This window comes from Molothrus ater, chromosome 3 (assembly GCF_012460135.2).
Source record: "Molothrus ater isolate BHLD 08-10-18 breed brown headed cowbird chromosome 3, BPBGC_Mater_1.1, whole genome shotgun sequence".
Classification (NCBI taxonomy): domain Eukaryota; kingdom Metazoa; phylum Chordata; class Aves; order Passeriformes; family Icteridae; genus Molothrus; species Molothrus ater.
In genome coordinates this window covers 20,631,713-20,646,115 of record NC_050480.2, presented here as the reverse complement: position 1 = coordinate 20,646,115, position 14,403 = coordinate 20,631,713, and the positions used below count along the sequence as shown (strand labels likewise).

General features: G+C 35.4%; 1 protein-coding gene across 1 annotated transcript in view; it reads right to left on the bottom strand.

The window, feature by feature from the left end:
• Positions 1 to 14,403, bottom strand: part of USH2A (usherin) — a 375,273-nt gene that overhangs the window by 309,666 nt on the left and 51,204 nt on the right. Inside the window, exons 12-13 of the mRNA XM_036380788.1 lie at positions 6,265 to 6,460; positions 2,372 to 3,013 (exon numbers count right to left, since the gene is read on the bottom strand). Coding sequence (XP_036236681.1) covers positions 2,372 to 3,013; positions 6,265 to 6,460 — 838 coding nt within the window. The remainder of the gene's footprint in view (positions 1 to 2,371; positions 3,014 to 6,264; positions 6,461 to 14,403) is intronic.

The window sequence follows — 14,403 nt, the reverse complement described above, 5'->3', positions numbered from 1 at the left end:
CGAAATGTCTTTTTACAGCTTTGCTGCTCTTGTAACAAAATGCAAGACCTGTGTTGAGCAGGATTTGTATGGCACAAATCCTACTCAGCCACACTGTTCCAGAATGAGGCATGGACAAAATGCTCACAACAATTTGGGGGTTGAAGAGAACCTGTGTTTTGACCACTGCAGCCTAGGACATCTCAAAAGCAAGTTTCTGTACAAGGTAAAACTGCTCTTTCATTTTGTTTCAAGCTAGAATCAAGTATTCCTTTCTCTGCATACACTATAAGTTTAAAGAAAAAATAAATGTACACCAATCTACCAAAATGTTACTTGTATGAAAACAAAACAGAAAACAGGAGGTCATGGATACAGCCTAACAGATGAAACATATGGCTGAATGTGCCAAAAAGTGCTTTAAGAAAAACAATCTCCTTATAAAACAATTTCCAAAAGCTACAACCAGTTTGATCTTTTCTCAATTGGCAACTCTTTCTGCATTAAGATTTTGGTAACTGCTGAAAACTTCTCGGATTTTATCAAAGCACATAAAAGATATGCTGCACTGGGACATCATTTTAAATGCCACTTACCTTCTGTCATAAATTTGAAATGTCCCAACAGATGCAGAAATCCTCAGTATGTTTTCAGGGCTGCCAATATTAACTAATTTGTGTGTGCTTTAATTAGGCTGTGTTGGCTACATATACACTTGGAGTACATTTTCTTATACATCTGGAGTACCTTTTCTTATCTTTGTCCCAAAGATAAGGAAAAAAAAAGCCATATGACATGTCTAAATACTTGAAACCAATTAAAATCTTCTATATTTCTATATAGAAGACTTTTTATTGTCTTCCCTGTTCAGGAGAAAAATCTCTTTTGGCACATACTAACAAAGAATATTTACATAAAAGTTAGAAATATTAAACATCTAAATAAGCTCTGACTAAAACAGCAAAAATATCACAGCTCACTGTGCTCTACTAAGAGCAATACAGTACTTCTACAAAAATAGGAATTTACACTTTCACCTGCAGCAGAGAGCTCAGTGCTCAGCACATACATGCTTAAAGCTATTAGTTAGAAAATTTAAAAATAATACTTACACAAATACTTTTTTTAATTATTTCTCTTTTTACCAGGAACTATTGTGGGGCTATTCCTCTGAGTGCCATGTAAGCTTTTCTACAAACCAGCCTGTTCACACTATCAATTAAACCTTTTTAAACCATTTAGTTCTGCATAAACCCTGGCCTTTCTTTTCCAAGGACAAGGGCGGTCACTGACTCAGGGAGCCTTGACATCACTCCTCTGCCGATCTCTGATTAAGTGGCTGCTACAGAGGGTTAGCAGGTCAAATAGCACTGGAGGAGGAACTAAGAAAAACAGAATGCTGCCTTATTTATTAGTATATGTACCTAAAATAATTTAAATGAAAGCATTTTAAAAAATACTTAATGGAGGTTAAGCAGCTTTTTTAACCTCTGTTCAAATTATTGAATGGCATATTAAAACCAATGGAGCTATAATGTACCTTTTAATGTGAGCTGCTACTTGAATAAATTGCATATGTATTTAATTTGAACTAAATCTATCTGCTTAATATTATGATGGAGGGTAGGTTAACGTTACCTATAGTTTCACTTTACCCACCTACTTTTTAAAAAAAAACCCCATTGAAATATAACTACAGAGCTCCCCACTTACCATGAACTTTTAAACTCTGTTTAAAAATATGGCACAAAATCTTGAACAAATACGTAGCAAACTGCAAGTATCACCTTGTAGGGCCAAACTGTAAGCAGTCCTTGTGCAAGCCAGAACAACCCCAACACAGCAAGGCAGGTGAATGCTTTCTAAGTGGCATGTTTGCCAGCCTCATCAAAGTTTAAGCAACCATCTCTGTGCCCCCTGCCATGCTCAGCTTTATGCATGAAGTGCCCTTCCTGAAGAGCATGCACTCTGCCTTCCAAATCCACATTTTTCATTATGAGGATAGCTGCTGTTCATTAGATTATGCCAATTTACTTCTTATTCAGGGACTGGGACATGATTATTCGTATATTTTCTCAATATCTAGAAGTAGCCTAACCTTATTTTGGACATGTTGAAACTGAAACACAAATTATACAAATTATATCTGAAAATAGAATAAATATTTGGTGGTGATTAGGAAAATAATGCTTCCTTCTCACTCACACAGTTAGGAAGAAACAGAAAAATAATTATATGACATATATATATATATATATTATATGACATATAAATATATGTGAAAGACATGTCAGACATGAAGCTGTCCAAACACATACTAAAAACTGTAAAAAATGATAAAAAACAAAGCAAAACTTACTACATCAAATTGATTGTCTTTCTGTTCCCTTACCTGGTTTACACTCATCACACCTCCTCCCCTGGCGCTGAGGCAGACAGACACACTGCCCAGAAAGGTGGTCACAAGCTGTTCCTGCCAACGTGCCCAGAGCGTCACAGTGGCAGGGCTGGCAGCCGCGGGCGTTGCTCATGCTGAGGTTGTACGTCTGCAGCATGCACTGACTGCACCGAGGGCCAGTCACACCAGCTTTGCAAGGACATTGTCCTGTCGCTTTGTCACAAAGCAGAGAGCCATTTACTGTCCCTGCCTTCTCGCAGTTACATGGCAGACAAAGGAAGGAGTGACCTTTCTGCACTCTGTGGTACCCATCCAGGCACTCATCGCAGCGCCTTCCCCCGATATTTGGTTTACATGCACATTGCCCCGTTCTCGTGTCGCACGTGGTTCCCGAAATGGACCCTGCGGCATCACATTCACAAGCCTTACAACCAGTTACATCCAGCCCATAAAAGTTGTCCATGCAGGTGTCACAGAGAAGCCCTTTCACTCGTTCTTTACAATTGCACTGTCCGGAGACAGGGTTGCAGAATTGGCTCACTGAGCCGTGGCTGTTGCACCAACAAGGCTCACATCCATCTTCATTAGAATATCTGAGAGCTTTAAATCCAAAATTGCAACTATCACACCTCAGGCCTGGAAAGAGAAAAGGAATTAATAAAAAAACCCCAAATCTTAAAAGCTATTAATTTCATTTTTTAAAAGTGTAAGTATACTACAATGAAATAAAAGAAAGGGAGGATTGATTCTTCGCCAGCATAATTAACAGGAGTGACGAGGCTGCACAGATCAATTGAATAACTGTGGCATCCCAAAAATCTGTTTACTTTTCCAATCTTCAGAAGCAATGCATATCTGCTGGCCTCTTACTACAATTTAAGATAGTTCTGCAAGAGATGCTTTGTAACATTTCTAAGACAAAGCAGAATTAATCTCTTTGTCCCCCAGAACTGCACCTGTTGCACAATCAATGCCTATGTGAACTCTTCACCCTATACTGCAGAAATGCAATACACAGAGAATTGCACTAGGCTCACAATCTGTTCTTATAATAGATTTATATATTGTATTAAAAACATTAAATATACACTGAGACAGCACAAGTTACACTAACTATAACAAATTATTTGCTTAACACCATACTTCAGTTTTATCATTGATTGCATTTATGTTAGTCTTTATTGTTAGCCCTTACAGAAAGCAGAAAATGTTTTCCATAATCCAAAATGAAATATTTTTATCTAAATGTATGATTTAGTTAACTCCTGCAGTACATTAAAATATAAACTGTTTTCTTCATGCTTCATCCTGTAGTTTTATTAGCTTTGTTTTCAAAGTCAATGCTTGCTTTATCCCTGCCCCAAGGGAAGGCATTTATATGTTAGTTTATATAATGTACATTACAAGAAAGCAAACTAGATTATTATACGAAAAATGCAAATTCAGTTACATATTTTTCCCTTACAGAGGGAAAATCCTTCACTATGAAGCTGTGACTTAATTGTTTCATATAGGAAAATATAAATACAATCTTCTAGCAAAATACTGTCATCATCTTAAAAAAATACAAAACCATACAAAAATACACCTAGCAACTTACATGTAGAAAAATAAAACTAAAAATGGTAGGGAATGAATTATATATATATGGATAAAAACTCAAAATCTCCAACAGAAGGCGAGTTCCTTTAACAGTGATGAATGACTCACCTAAGGCATATCATTTAATTTCAATAAGGAAAATAAAAAAGGACCACTATTGCTGCAAATTTTAAAAATAACTGTATTGTTAACAAGAATTATGACTCATTTTGAACTATTAAAATTGGTCTACATGGATTCATATCATATCAGTTTTTAAAATATGCGCAGTGCTTATTTGAATATGCCATACATATTCCTGACAGGTAATCTATTCCTAACGATACTGAGGAAGGCCTACAGGGCATCACATTCAATGTTAACAAGTACAGGGGAGTTAGCACGCTTGGCATTTAATTCACATTCTTCTACCTTTTTATTCTAGATGAATGACCTACTTTAATAAAATTATTGGCGCTAATGTATTTTACTGGTGATAGAATCATTAGTAAGATTTAACAGTTGTGTTAACTCTAACAGTTCATGTTTCATAACATTGCAGTCCATAGTTGCATTTTTCTGTTATTGTGTTTGTTTAAATAGATGAAAATGGCAACAGACAGATTGCTCTAAAAACCAATTTAGAAATCCAAAGAGGAAAGTCCCCTGGTAAAGTTTGCTGCACACGTTTCAATATGCAGAAGCTTATTTACAATTGGTTTGGAAAACAAACAAAAAAAAAATAGAATCTAGTCTGGAAAGAATTAGATCTTTATCCTGCAAACAAACACTTGCATAAGTACAACCCCCCATCATAGCTACACATAAGTACAGAAAGCATAGATCCACACTTGCCTTTTTTTTTTTAACAACTATTTCAGTGAAAATAAAAACAGTTCTTAATGTTTTCATCAAGGGGAGAAAATATAATATGTAGATAACCAAACACATGAGAACCAGACTGTGAATTTCTTGTCTGCCAAACTGCCACCGAATTAAGAAGTGTTTTCACAGGTTCAAACATAAAATGCGGGCAATGAATATATAATTAAGAATGCTCTGAAGTCCTTTTTCTTGAAGGTAGAAAAAGGGTTTAAGATGCACAGAGGTTTTCTACTCTTGGCATCCTTTCATTGTATGAAAAATACAGCATTCCGCAGGAAAAAGGACTGAAACTGTTCAGGCTTCAATCTGTTTAGAGCTATTTTCATTATTTGTTGTTATTCTACATTTTCTTCTAATTTCCAAAAGCAACAAAGACAACATTACAAATGAGTCAACATTCACAAGTGAGGGTATATATAATATCAAATACATTAACATGTACTTAAACATTATTAATGCAACCCAGAACCTGGTTAGGGTGAGGAAAAAATAGATTACTAATTCTGTTAATAACAAAGCAGAAGAGGAATTTTTCTTTTTGCGACATATGTATAGTCTGAGACATGTACAGTTCCCATGCAAGGCTCACTTTATCAGGAAATTCTCCTTGCATAATATTCCCATACATCAACATTTCAAAGTGTATTATATATACTGTGTATTTTGGGCACTTGATAAATTTTGTCCTTATGTGGCTGTGGCTCCCCTCAAATATGCTGGAAGTAATAAATTGCTATAATCAAATCTAATTTCTGAAAAATACCTGTGGGAGTAACAAACAAAAAAGCACGTCTTGTAAAAAAAATGATAAATAACACAGAAGGTAGCAGTTTATTATAATCAGCTTGGCATTGAATTACAAAATTAAAATTATGTGGCCCTTGATAACTAACCCTAGCTATGTACATGATCTGTGGAATTATGTTGACTTATTTTGCATTTCATAGGAACAGTTCAAAGAAATATAATAGAAAAAAATTGATAGATTTATCACAAAGGACCCTGTAGCACAGAATATTTTGAGAAAAAAATCCATTTATTTTGGTCTATTAAGAAAACTAGCATGGAAGCGGTTTGCTTAGAACTCATTAAGTACAAAACATGTTGAAAAAGTGCTAATTTCCTAAAAGAAACATCTACACAGTAAGCAAATTACATTATTTCTGTGACTTATTAGTATGGAGCTATGTAAGCTAACATAGCTATGCCATAAAGAAACTTCTAAAGGGTTGATTAAACTAAGCTTCAAGCTGTAGTTTGACAGAATTATTAAATTAATAATTTTTCAACAGTTAATTTCATTCATTTTTGCAATCTGCCTTCAGCAAAGAAGCTTTCTATACCTTTCATTTAGAAACCAAGTGTGTTTTATTTCTAGAGAAAACAAGAAAAATGGCTCTGAACTCTCGCATTACACATACCAATAACATTTGCTTTGCACTTGCACTGTCCTGAATTTTGGTGACAGGTAATATCTCCATTGACTGTCCCAGAGGTATTACAGTTACAGGGACTGCAGCCATCAGGGTTTGACTGTTGCAGATTGTAGAATCCTTCCTGGCACTGATTGCATTGTCTGCCAGACACATGTCTCTTACAATTACACTGGCCTCCAACCTAGAAAGATACAAAATATTATAGAATGATGAACATATCTATTTTTAGATGATACATTCATTAGCAACAAGAATGGGAGTGCGAGTTGGGGGGAGAGAAAATTTTAAATGGAACAGAAAGAAAAAATAGGCCTGTGAGCATTTTTTATTTGTTAAGAGAGAGGAAAAAAGAAACATTGAACAGAGTGTAACTATTCGACTTTTAAATAGAGTTTAAAAGCCCTGTTCTTTCAAAACAGAAGGGAAAAAGAAGTGAGCAAACAATGCAGCCGTATTTACAATGTGGACAGAGAACCTGCAAAAAATATTTACAAAATTGCATTGTAGATATGGTGACTTCTATTAAAAGGAATATTTTTTTCAATCACAGTTACCATAAAGAACTATCATCTTTCAAAGCTCAAGTTCTTCCTTTTTTGTTCTGACCAAATGCTTATTTATTTTAGTGAAAATGTTAGTTAAATAAGAATGAAGCAAAATTGAAGGTTTTCTTTTTTTATTACTCATCCAAGGTACATTTCCTCTCCCTGTAGTGAAGGATGTCATCCAACAGTTCAGCAACTGAAACCCTCTCCCTCTTTTCTTGGTTCAGCTGGGATCCAAACCATTCCACTTCAGTGGGGTATGTAAAGGTCCTCACCCTCTCCCTAAAAATGTAGCTTTGCTATTCAGAAGGAGTTGACATGTCCTTTGTTATGCCTGGACCTAGTCTGGGAGTACTCATATCTTGTGCAAGATTAAAGGGGTCCTGAAAAGCTACCTCAGTTTCAGACCTCTGAAAGCCAGGGAAAAGCTCTCTACATTCATCACTTTCCAATATGGTGGGGAAGCCAACCACAGGGAAAGGGCAACACCACAGGGATGGAGAAACAGAGACATCGGTTAATGCACAAAATAAAAACAATCCTAGGGAGTCAAAGCAACACAGACGTGGGAATTGGCAAAAGGTTTGGGATTCATGATCAAGGAACAAAAACTAACTTTCCTAACTGAAGTGTTCTAGGAAATGCAGAAATAAAGAAACTGTGTTATAAGGAATTTTCTTTGGCTCAGTCCAAATTTTCTTTGGGTCAGTTTACTTTTTTCAGTGCAAATATTTAAATTACATAAAAGCACAATAATTCAAAACCAGTATTCATCTATGACATCAACAACTGTAGTTCAATGTACTTTGCTTTTAATTAGCTACTGAAACAAAAATTTCTGTTAACAGCTGCCTTTTTCATCTTTAATCCATGAGTCAAGCAAAGCTGAAACAACAGGAGAGACAAAGCTACTGGCAAGTTCCAATTAAATACTATCATCATACCCTCAAATCTAAAATGAAGTTCTAAGCTTTATTAATACTAAATAGAGTATTTCAACATTCTAAAAGTAAATTCTCAGTGCAGGAACTATTGAATAAAAGTTAAGAGAAGTATATACTACAACTCTTTCCTCATAAAAGGATTCTGTAGTCCATAAAATCTCTTTAATATGACTTCTTGATAGAGATCTATTACTGATGTATCAGCCTTATTTTTCAGGAAGATGTAGATATTAGAAAGGCAGGACAACAGCAAGTATGAGAAGAGTTAAAAGACCACAATAGCAGAAAACACAGCAACAAGGATTTTCAAGTTAATTCCCTTTTAGACTAGATTTGATCTAGATATTTAGTGTATTATAAGAGACCCAGTCATGCATCACAGCCATTCATCAGAGAACTCACATGTGAAAAGCAACTCTGAGTTTAATCCTAAATTAAGAAAAATACCCAACTTAATGCCTAACTGTAAAAGAAAAATTTTTGTGCTCATGATCGCAGCATACCCAGGTTACACAACAGCACTCAACTCATACGCAAAAAAAAACTTTGAAGTTACTCCAAAAGCTACTACAGGAAGGAAAGCATTACATGTGAAATTTCATCTTAAATAAGTGAAAGAAAGATGAAACTAGGATAGCTAAATAAGAGAGGATAGCCACCACCAAATGTTACAAACTAGAATAAGGCAACACAAAAATAAGCATTTAACAAGCAACATGCCTAAAGCATGAAGGAAAAAAAATAAAATTTCAGAAACAAAGGAAGACTACCTGAGAATCAGGGCAATAAATAATTAAGTGGTATGATTAGCAGATTCACAGTGCACATTGGAACACTTCACTAAAAAGAGAAGTGCAACATCAGTAACAGGCTATCCAGAGGGGATGTGGAATCTTTATTCCTAGAGGTATCAAGATTTATCCAGACAAAATCATGACTGACTGGATATAGCACTGACAACAATTCTGCTTGGAGGAGAGCAGATGACCAACTAATGCTTTTATGACTATGTGTAGCATTCAGGAAAGAGAACCACAGCAGAGATCACAGAGGAAATCTTCCACAGCTCTTCACTATGAAAGAGGTGCTACCTTTCTATATCAGGAATGATTTTTAAGACTGATTAAAAACCAAGAGGTCAGAAGAAAAATATTTTAGCAAAATCTCATCTGTTGAAAAGTGACTGCACATAAGACTCAAGTTCTAGATGAAACAAAACATAACATTACTGAAATACCTAATAATTGCTTAAATCAACACCAGGAAAAGAGGAATAAAATTATGTCATTCTCCTTAAAAGGCTGTAAGGAAGTTTCTGAGATCTACATTCTAGTAGGCTTTTTTTTATTATTACTGTACATTCTATTAGAAATTTAAATTCTATATTGGAAAAGATCGGTACTTTTTTCCCAAAAGGAAATCATGCTACATGATACTACTGCATTTCTTTAAGTCAGCAATATCTTAATATATCACATACACTGAACCAAATGCATGATCAAAAACTCAAATTAATTTCTACATCAAGAGGTACAAACTTAATGCCTGGGAAAAACCAACACTGACTACAGGTAGACAGTGATATGTCCAAAATTAGCTATTACAACTCAAGAAAGAAGCTGTTAAAGCTGCTCCATTTCCCCTACAAATCATTTGGAAGCTCTGAGCAGTTAAAAAGGCAATAGGAATACTGTGATTATCAATAAAAGAACTGAAAATTACACAGGAAATCTCATTTTGTCATAAAAATCTGTTTTGTATCAACATTTTACATAATTTGTGTATCTGGTTACCCTCTGTAAAATAAAAAGAGGTCACAGAGTGAGTAGAATAAGCAAAGATAAAAATGAAAAGAGACTAAAAACTATACCATTTGGAAATAAAGGACCGAAATGAAGGAGGGAATACGTGGCTACAGAATCATGAGTCTCTTACTGAATGAATACTCTTTTTTTTCCTCAAGTTATAAGACAGAACACCAAGGAAATTCTAAGGAAGTAAACTTAAAGGAGTTACTTGCTTAAAAAATTTAGTTAGATTAATACCATATGTGGACACCAAACATGTGGCTACTCAGATGAAAATCCTGAGTTTAGCTCAGGTAGCCCTAAACCCATAAATAATTGAACTCTAAAAAAGCACATCACAGCAGGATCACACTTCTGGAAATCAGAGAAGATACTGTGCTTGATTAGTCTTATATCATACAGCAGAGCTGTCCTGATCCTCAATACCTGGAAACCCAGGGCTAATTGTGACAAAGCTTAGGTATTTCCAGATGCCACTAGTGAAACATGTAGATTAGTAAGTGCTAAAAGAAGCAAAGAATACCAGGATCTTCAGCATAATTGGGTGTCAAGCTATTAGAAGGAGCAGTAATTTTCATCACACACACTTGCAGAAAATGTACATCCCCAAACTTTTTATAACAGGGTGGAAAAACTGATGCTTGAAAAAGAACTATAAATCTTCAAATGAGTGACAAATATCTGGCCAACTTAAAAAATTTAAATTTTTTCCAGGAACCAGCCAACAAAACCATTTGCAGATCTCCCTGTAAAAAGAGCATTTGGGCTTAATCTGAGAAGAATTTTATTTAAAAATTAGAAATATAGAAAAACAGTATATTTAATTTCTCTGTACAGAGAAGTACCAAAATAATTTGTGAAATGCTTGGCAATGAATACTGTTTCAAAGAAGCTGAACAAGCCGATAAATGTTTGTAATGCTGCAGAAATAGGTGTACCACAGGTTATAACATGGAAATCTACATCAAAATGGGGAGAACAAACTATTTCAATAGCTACATAAAAATCCAAGTAAATTACAAAGGAAAAAGGCTTTTTTTGTATCATTATTATTTCTGTAAATCCAGCTTACTCCGGAAACTATGGAATCATTGAAAATATTGGTAGCAATGAATATCTAAAGAGTTTGTTAACCAGAATTTCACCAGTTGGTCACTGGAAATATTACTGAAACTTCCCCCCTTCCCCGATTCAAGTGTTATCTGCCATTTAAAGAAAAGTATTTCAATTTTCTATGACCAATGCTGGTTATAGAAGAGCAGAAACGAATCTATTCTACTGTTACTTATGCCTGAGAAGTCTGGTTCTGACCCAAATAGTCAGCAGACACAAACAGACTGTGTATTAACATGACCATCTTGGTACTAAATCACTGATGGAAAATATCTGACTGGATTGTTCACTCTGGAAATTAACCTGGCTGAGCATTACTACCAAGTGGTGGTGTTTCTTGGGACCTCATAATTACAATTGTTATTTGATACAGAAAATCACTGATGCTGAGTTCACATGTATCCCTTGTGTCATTTATAATTTACGTGCAAAATACACATTATTCTTATATCCTCGAGTGTAAACAGTTACAAACAGAATGCCAGCAACCTTCTCCTGCCTAAACCACAGCTGCAGACTTGTCCTTAATCAGGAATCCAACTACTTAATGTTTCTAAATTTTATGTATACTGAGCAGTTCACTGCTTTAGACTCTTACGATACCACTCTTTAACTGGGGGACACTTTAACACATCACATCTAGAATGACAAATTCAAAGTGAAGCCTGTTCAGCAACCCTCCTGCTACTAGACTGATAGGCGGACTTAAAAAGAGATTTAAAGACCCAGGACAAAGGGTGACATATTCCAAAGAATTGCCTTAATTGTTCACTAGATTACAGCAAACTGTTTAACCATGGCACTCACCTAGTAGATATTCAACATGTACATATCATAGTATCAGAAATGTAACTTCTGACTATTTGAACTCTTGTTGGCCATACATATTCTTATACAATAAAATGCAATTTGCTGGAAAAATCATTTGCCTAAGCCTTTCTGAAAGTTAAAATCAACTCCTTTGTCTTGGATATGCTTGTAATTTCAAATTGCTATCCTTTGGTGTCTGTAACAGAAGCAATATAGTGTCAAAAACATATAATCAGAAAGTCTCTCCAATTCTGGACAATAATGCAATATGAGGCTGGATATTAATAAAGAACAAAAGCTGACATTTGAAGTTTCTTTTTCCAAAGTTAACTTCTGGTTTTGAAGCCCAAAAACTCCTGAAAAAAAATAACATTTTATAATTAGCCAAGTCATTACTAATTTCAATTATTTACTCTCTACCACAACAGAAGTACCTTCCCTTGACCCTCTGCAAGTTTCAGGGTGTTGCAAGACTCAGCAGTATATTGGTCTGGCATGAAATTCTGCCATCACCAATTTTGCAATTGACTGGTACCAGTCTCAATGTTCTGCCTTTCTGATATAAATGGTAATCATGTATTTCTCACTATCTTCTTACTTGAGGCAAATCTGGCAAGGACCCCAGCATCCAGTTGTCTGCAGTCTCAGGAAGGGGAAGCAAGGGGCTTGAGGTTTTCTTTTCCTTTCCTCCAGTTTAGGAAATGAGAACAGTACAGTGTGCCTGCTCACACACATAGGTTAATGGTCTGACACCAAATACCTGAGAGTATTCTCGGGATGTCGTCTTTGGGAACTGAAAATTGAATAAGCAGCAATAATGAAGTTCCTTTGCACTCCCCTGGTATCTCTTCTTGTCATCACATATGATGACTTTCAAAAGTCAGTAGCTTTCTACTACTTTTGCTCAAAACATAAAATGAGGCATTTACCCTCTGCCCACAACACTCCATGGGGTGGGAGTGGACCAAATCCCACGAATAAACTCTCGCTGAAAACCAGCATTTCCACTTTATAAAATTCATCCAAAATTAAGCCATAGGATTACTGAACATAAAAAAGCTAATTTTCCCTCATTTTAGCAATAAGGTTAAAGGCCTCCCATTAAGGCACACCCAGATTCAGAATACACAGTGTTTGATAACCTGATTTTTTATGGACTCCACTACGCACAATATTTTTCATTGACACATTTGCATTCTTTACATGCCTTATTCTCTTTGGTAAATCTGTTGACTAAAATCCCCTTAATGAACTACTTTAACCTGTGTTCTTTCCCTTGCAACACATATTCCATTTATTTATTTACTGTCAATCACAATAAACAAGTTGAAATCCAAGTAGATAGATAAATGAAGATGGGAAGGCTCATCCTAATTTTAGATAGAAGAATTAACTCAGAAGTGAAAATAGAAACAGAAATACTATTTTCATTTTGTGCATATATATATATATATAATATTTTTTAAAAACAGTATTTAGTGAGTGTGCAGCAAGGTGAAACCTGAAGTCTGTTCAGATAGTTACTCAGAAGTACTGGAATATGTTTTCATGTGACTCTTCAGAGAAAACACTAAGTAACATTTTGTTCATTTTCTTGCCTTTGAGTTTTCTTGTAAGATGAGACAATAGAGCTGCCACCTTGACAGAAGAAAATCAAGTCTTTACAACTCTGAACAATATCCTCTGCAGTAAAATACAATTTCCTCACAACAACAAGTACATGATACATATTTATTTGGATGTTAAGGGTAAATTTTTAAAAATCAGCAAAAGCTGAGTGAGATAACTAAAGGTAACTAAATTCACTGAGACCAGAATGTTACTTCCAAAGAATAGGTAAAGGCAATAGCAGCACTTTCAGGTTTCTCTAAAAAGAAATGACCAGGAGAAGAGTACTTTTTCCCCTAGCATTATATATGACATACCATAACAGAATCACAAAAGGACCACAAGCTGCTATGCCTGATAGAATACGTAAGCATTTGTAGAGCAGTCTGGGTAAAAAGCAGTACAGGAAAATGAGTAAAGGATTTTGGTATGAGAGCCAGAAAACATTAATCTCCAACTAGAACAAGAATGATCACGTCAGCAGTATTCTGGTAGAACTTCCTCAGGTGTGAATTGTTAGGGAGAAAGGAGGAAGGCAGCCAATTCTTTCACTCTCCTAAGGCTCAAGCACCACTAACAGTTCATCTGGATTTTCTGATTGTTTGAAATACTTCATGAAAAATGCTCACAAAGACAATGTAACCATCTTTTCTACAATGACTTAACATCAACAACCAGCACAGAAGTGGACAAATTTTATCAGGCTGCAGCAATTCTCACTTGTACTCACCAGTCTCAAAGGAAAACCTCACTCGGCAACAATACCTAACAAACTGCCTGTGGGTGCACTGCTACACCACTCCTAAAATTCCACCGGTTACCATAAGCCATAAAGTTACAAGTTTGAAGTTTAACTATGATAGTTTGCACTTTAAAATACAAAGCCTCTATTTTAAAATACAAAGTCTACCCGGGTCTGTAAGTGGACGTGATCTTTGGAGGTATGATAAGTGAGAAACGCTGCAAGGGAGAAATTCTCTATACCTTCATTTCTCACCAATGGCAGAGTGCATAGGTAACAGAAGAGGCATAAAGTTTTCATGATCAGTCCAAAGAACTGAGATGGGAGCAACTGTGTTGCAGTCAGCTCTTCCACACATCTTGCAAACTATCGCCTGAATAATACTTCATTTGATGAGTGAATGTTCTTTCTGCGTGATTCAATAGATGAGACTGTTTTGTGATTCAAGGGATTAATTTTGGAACTCTGTACCTCTGGGAACTTAGTGACTAAAGTGGCACTTTGCAAAAGGAAAAAAATGTTGATGATCTGAAGAAAGTGATGATTTATGCAGT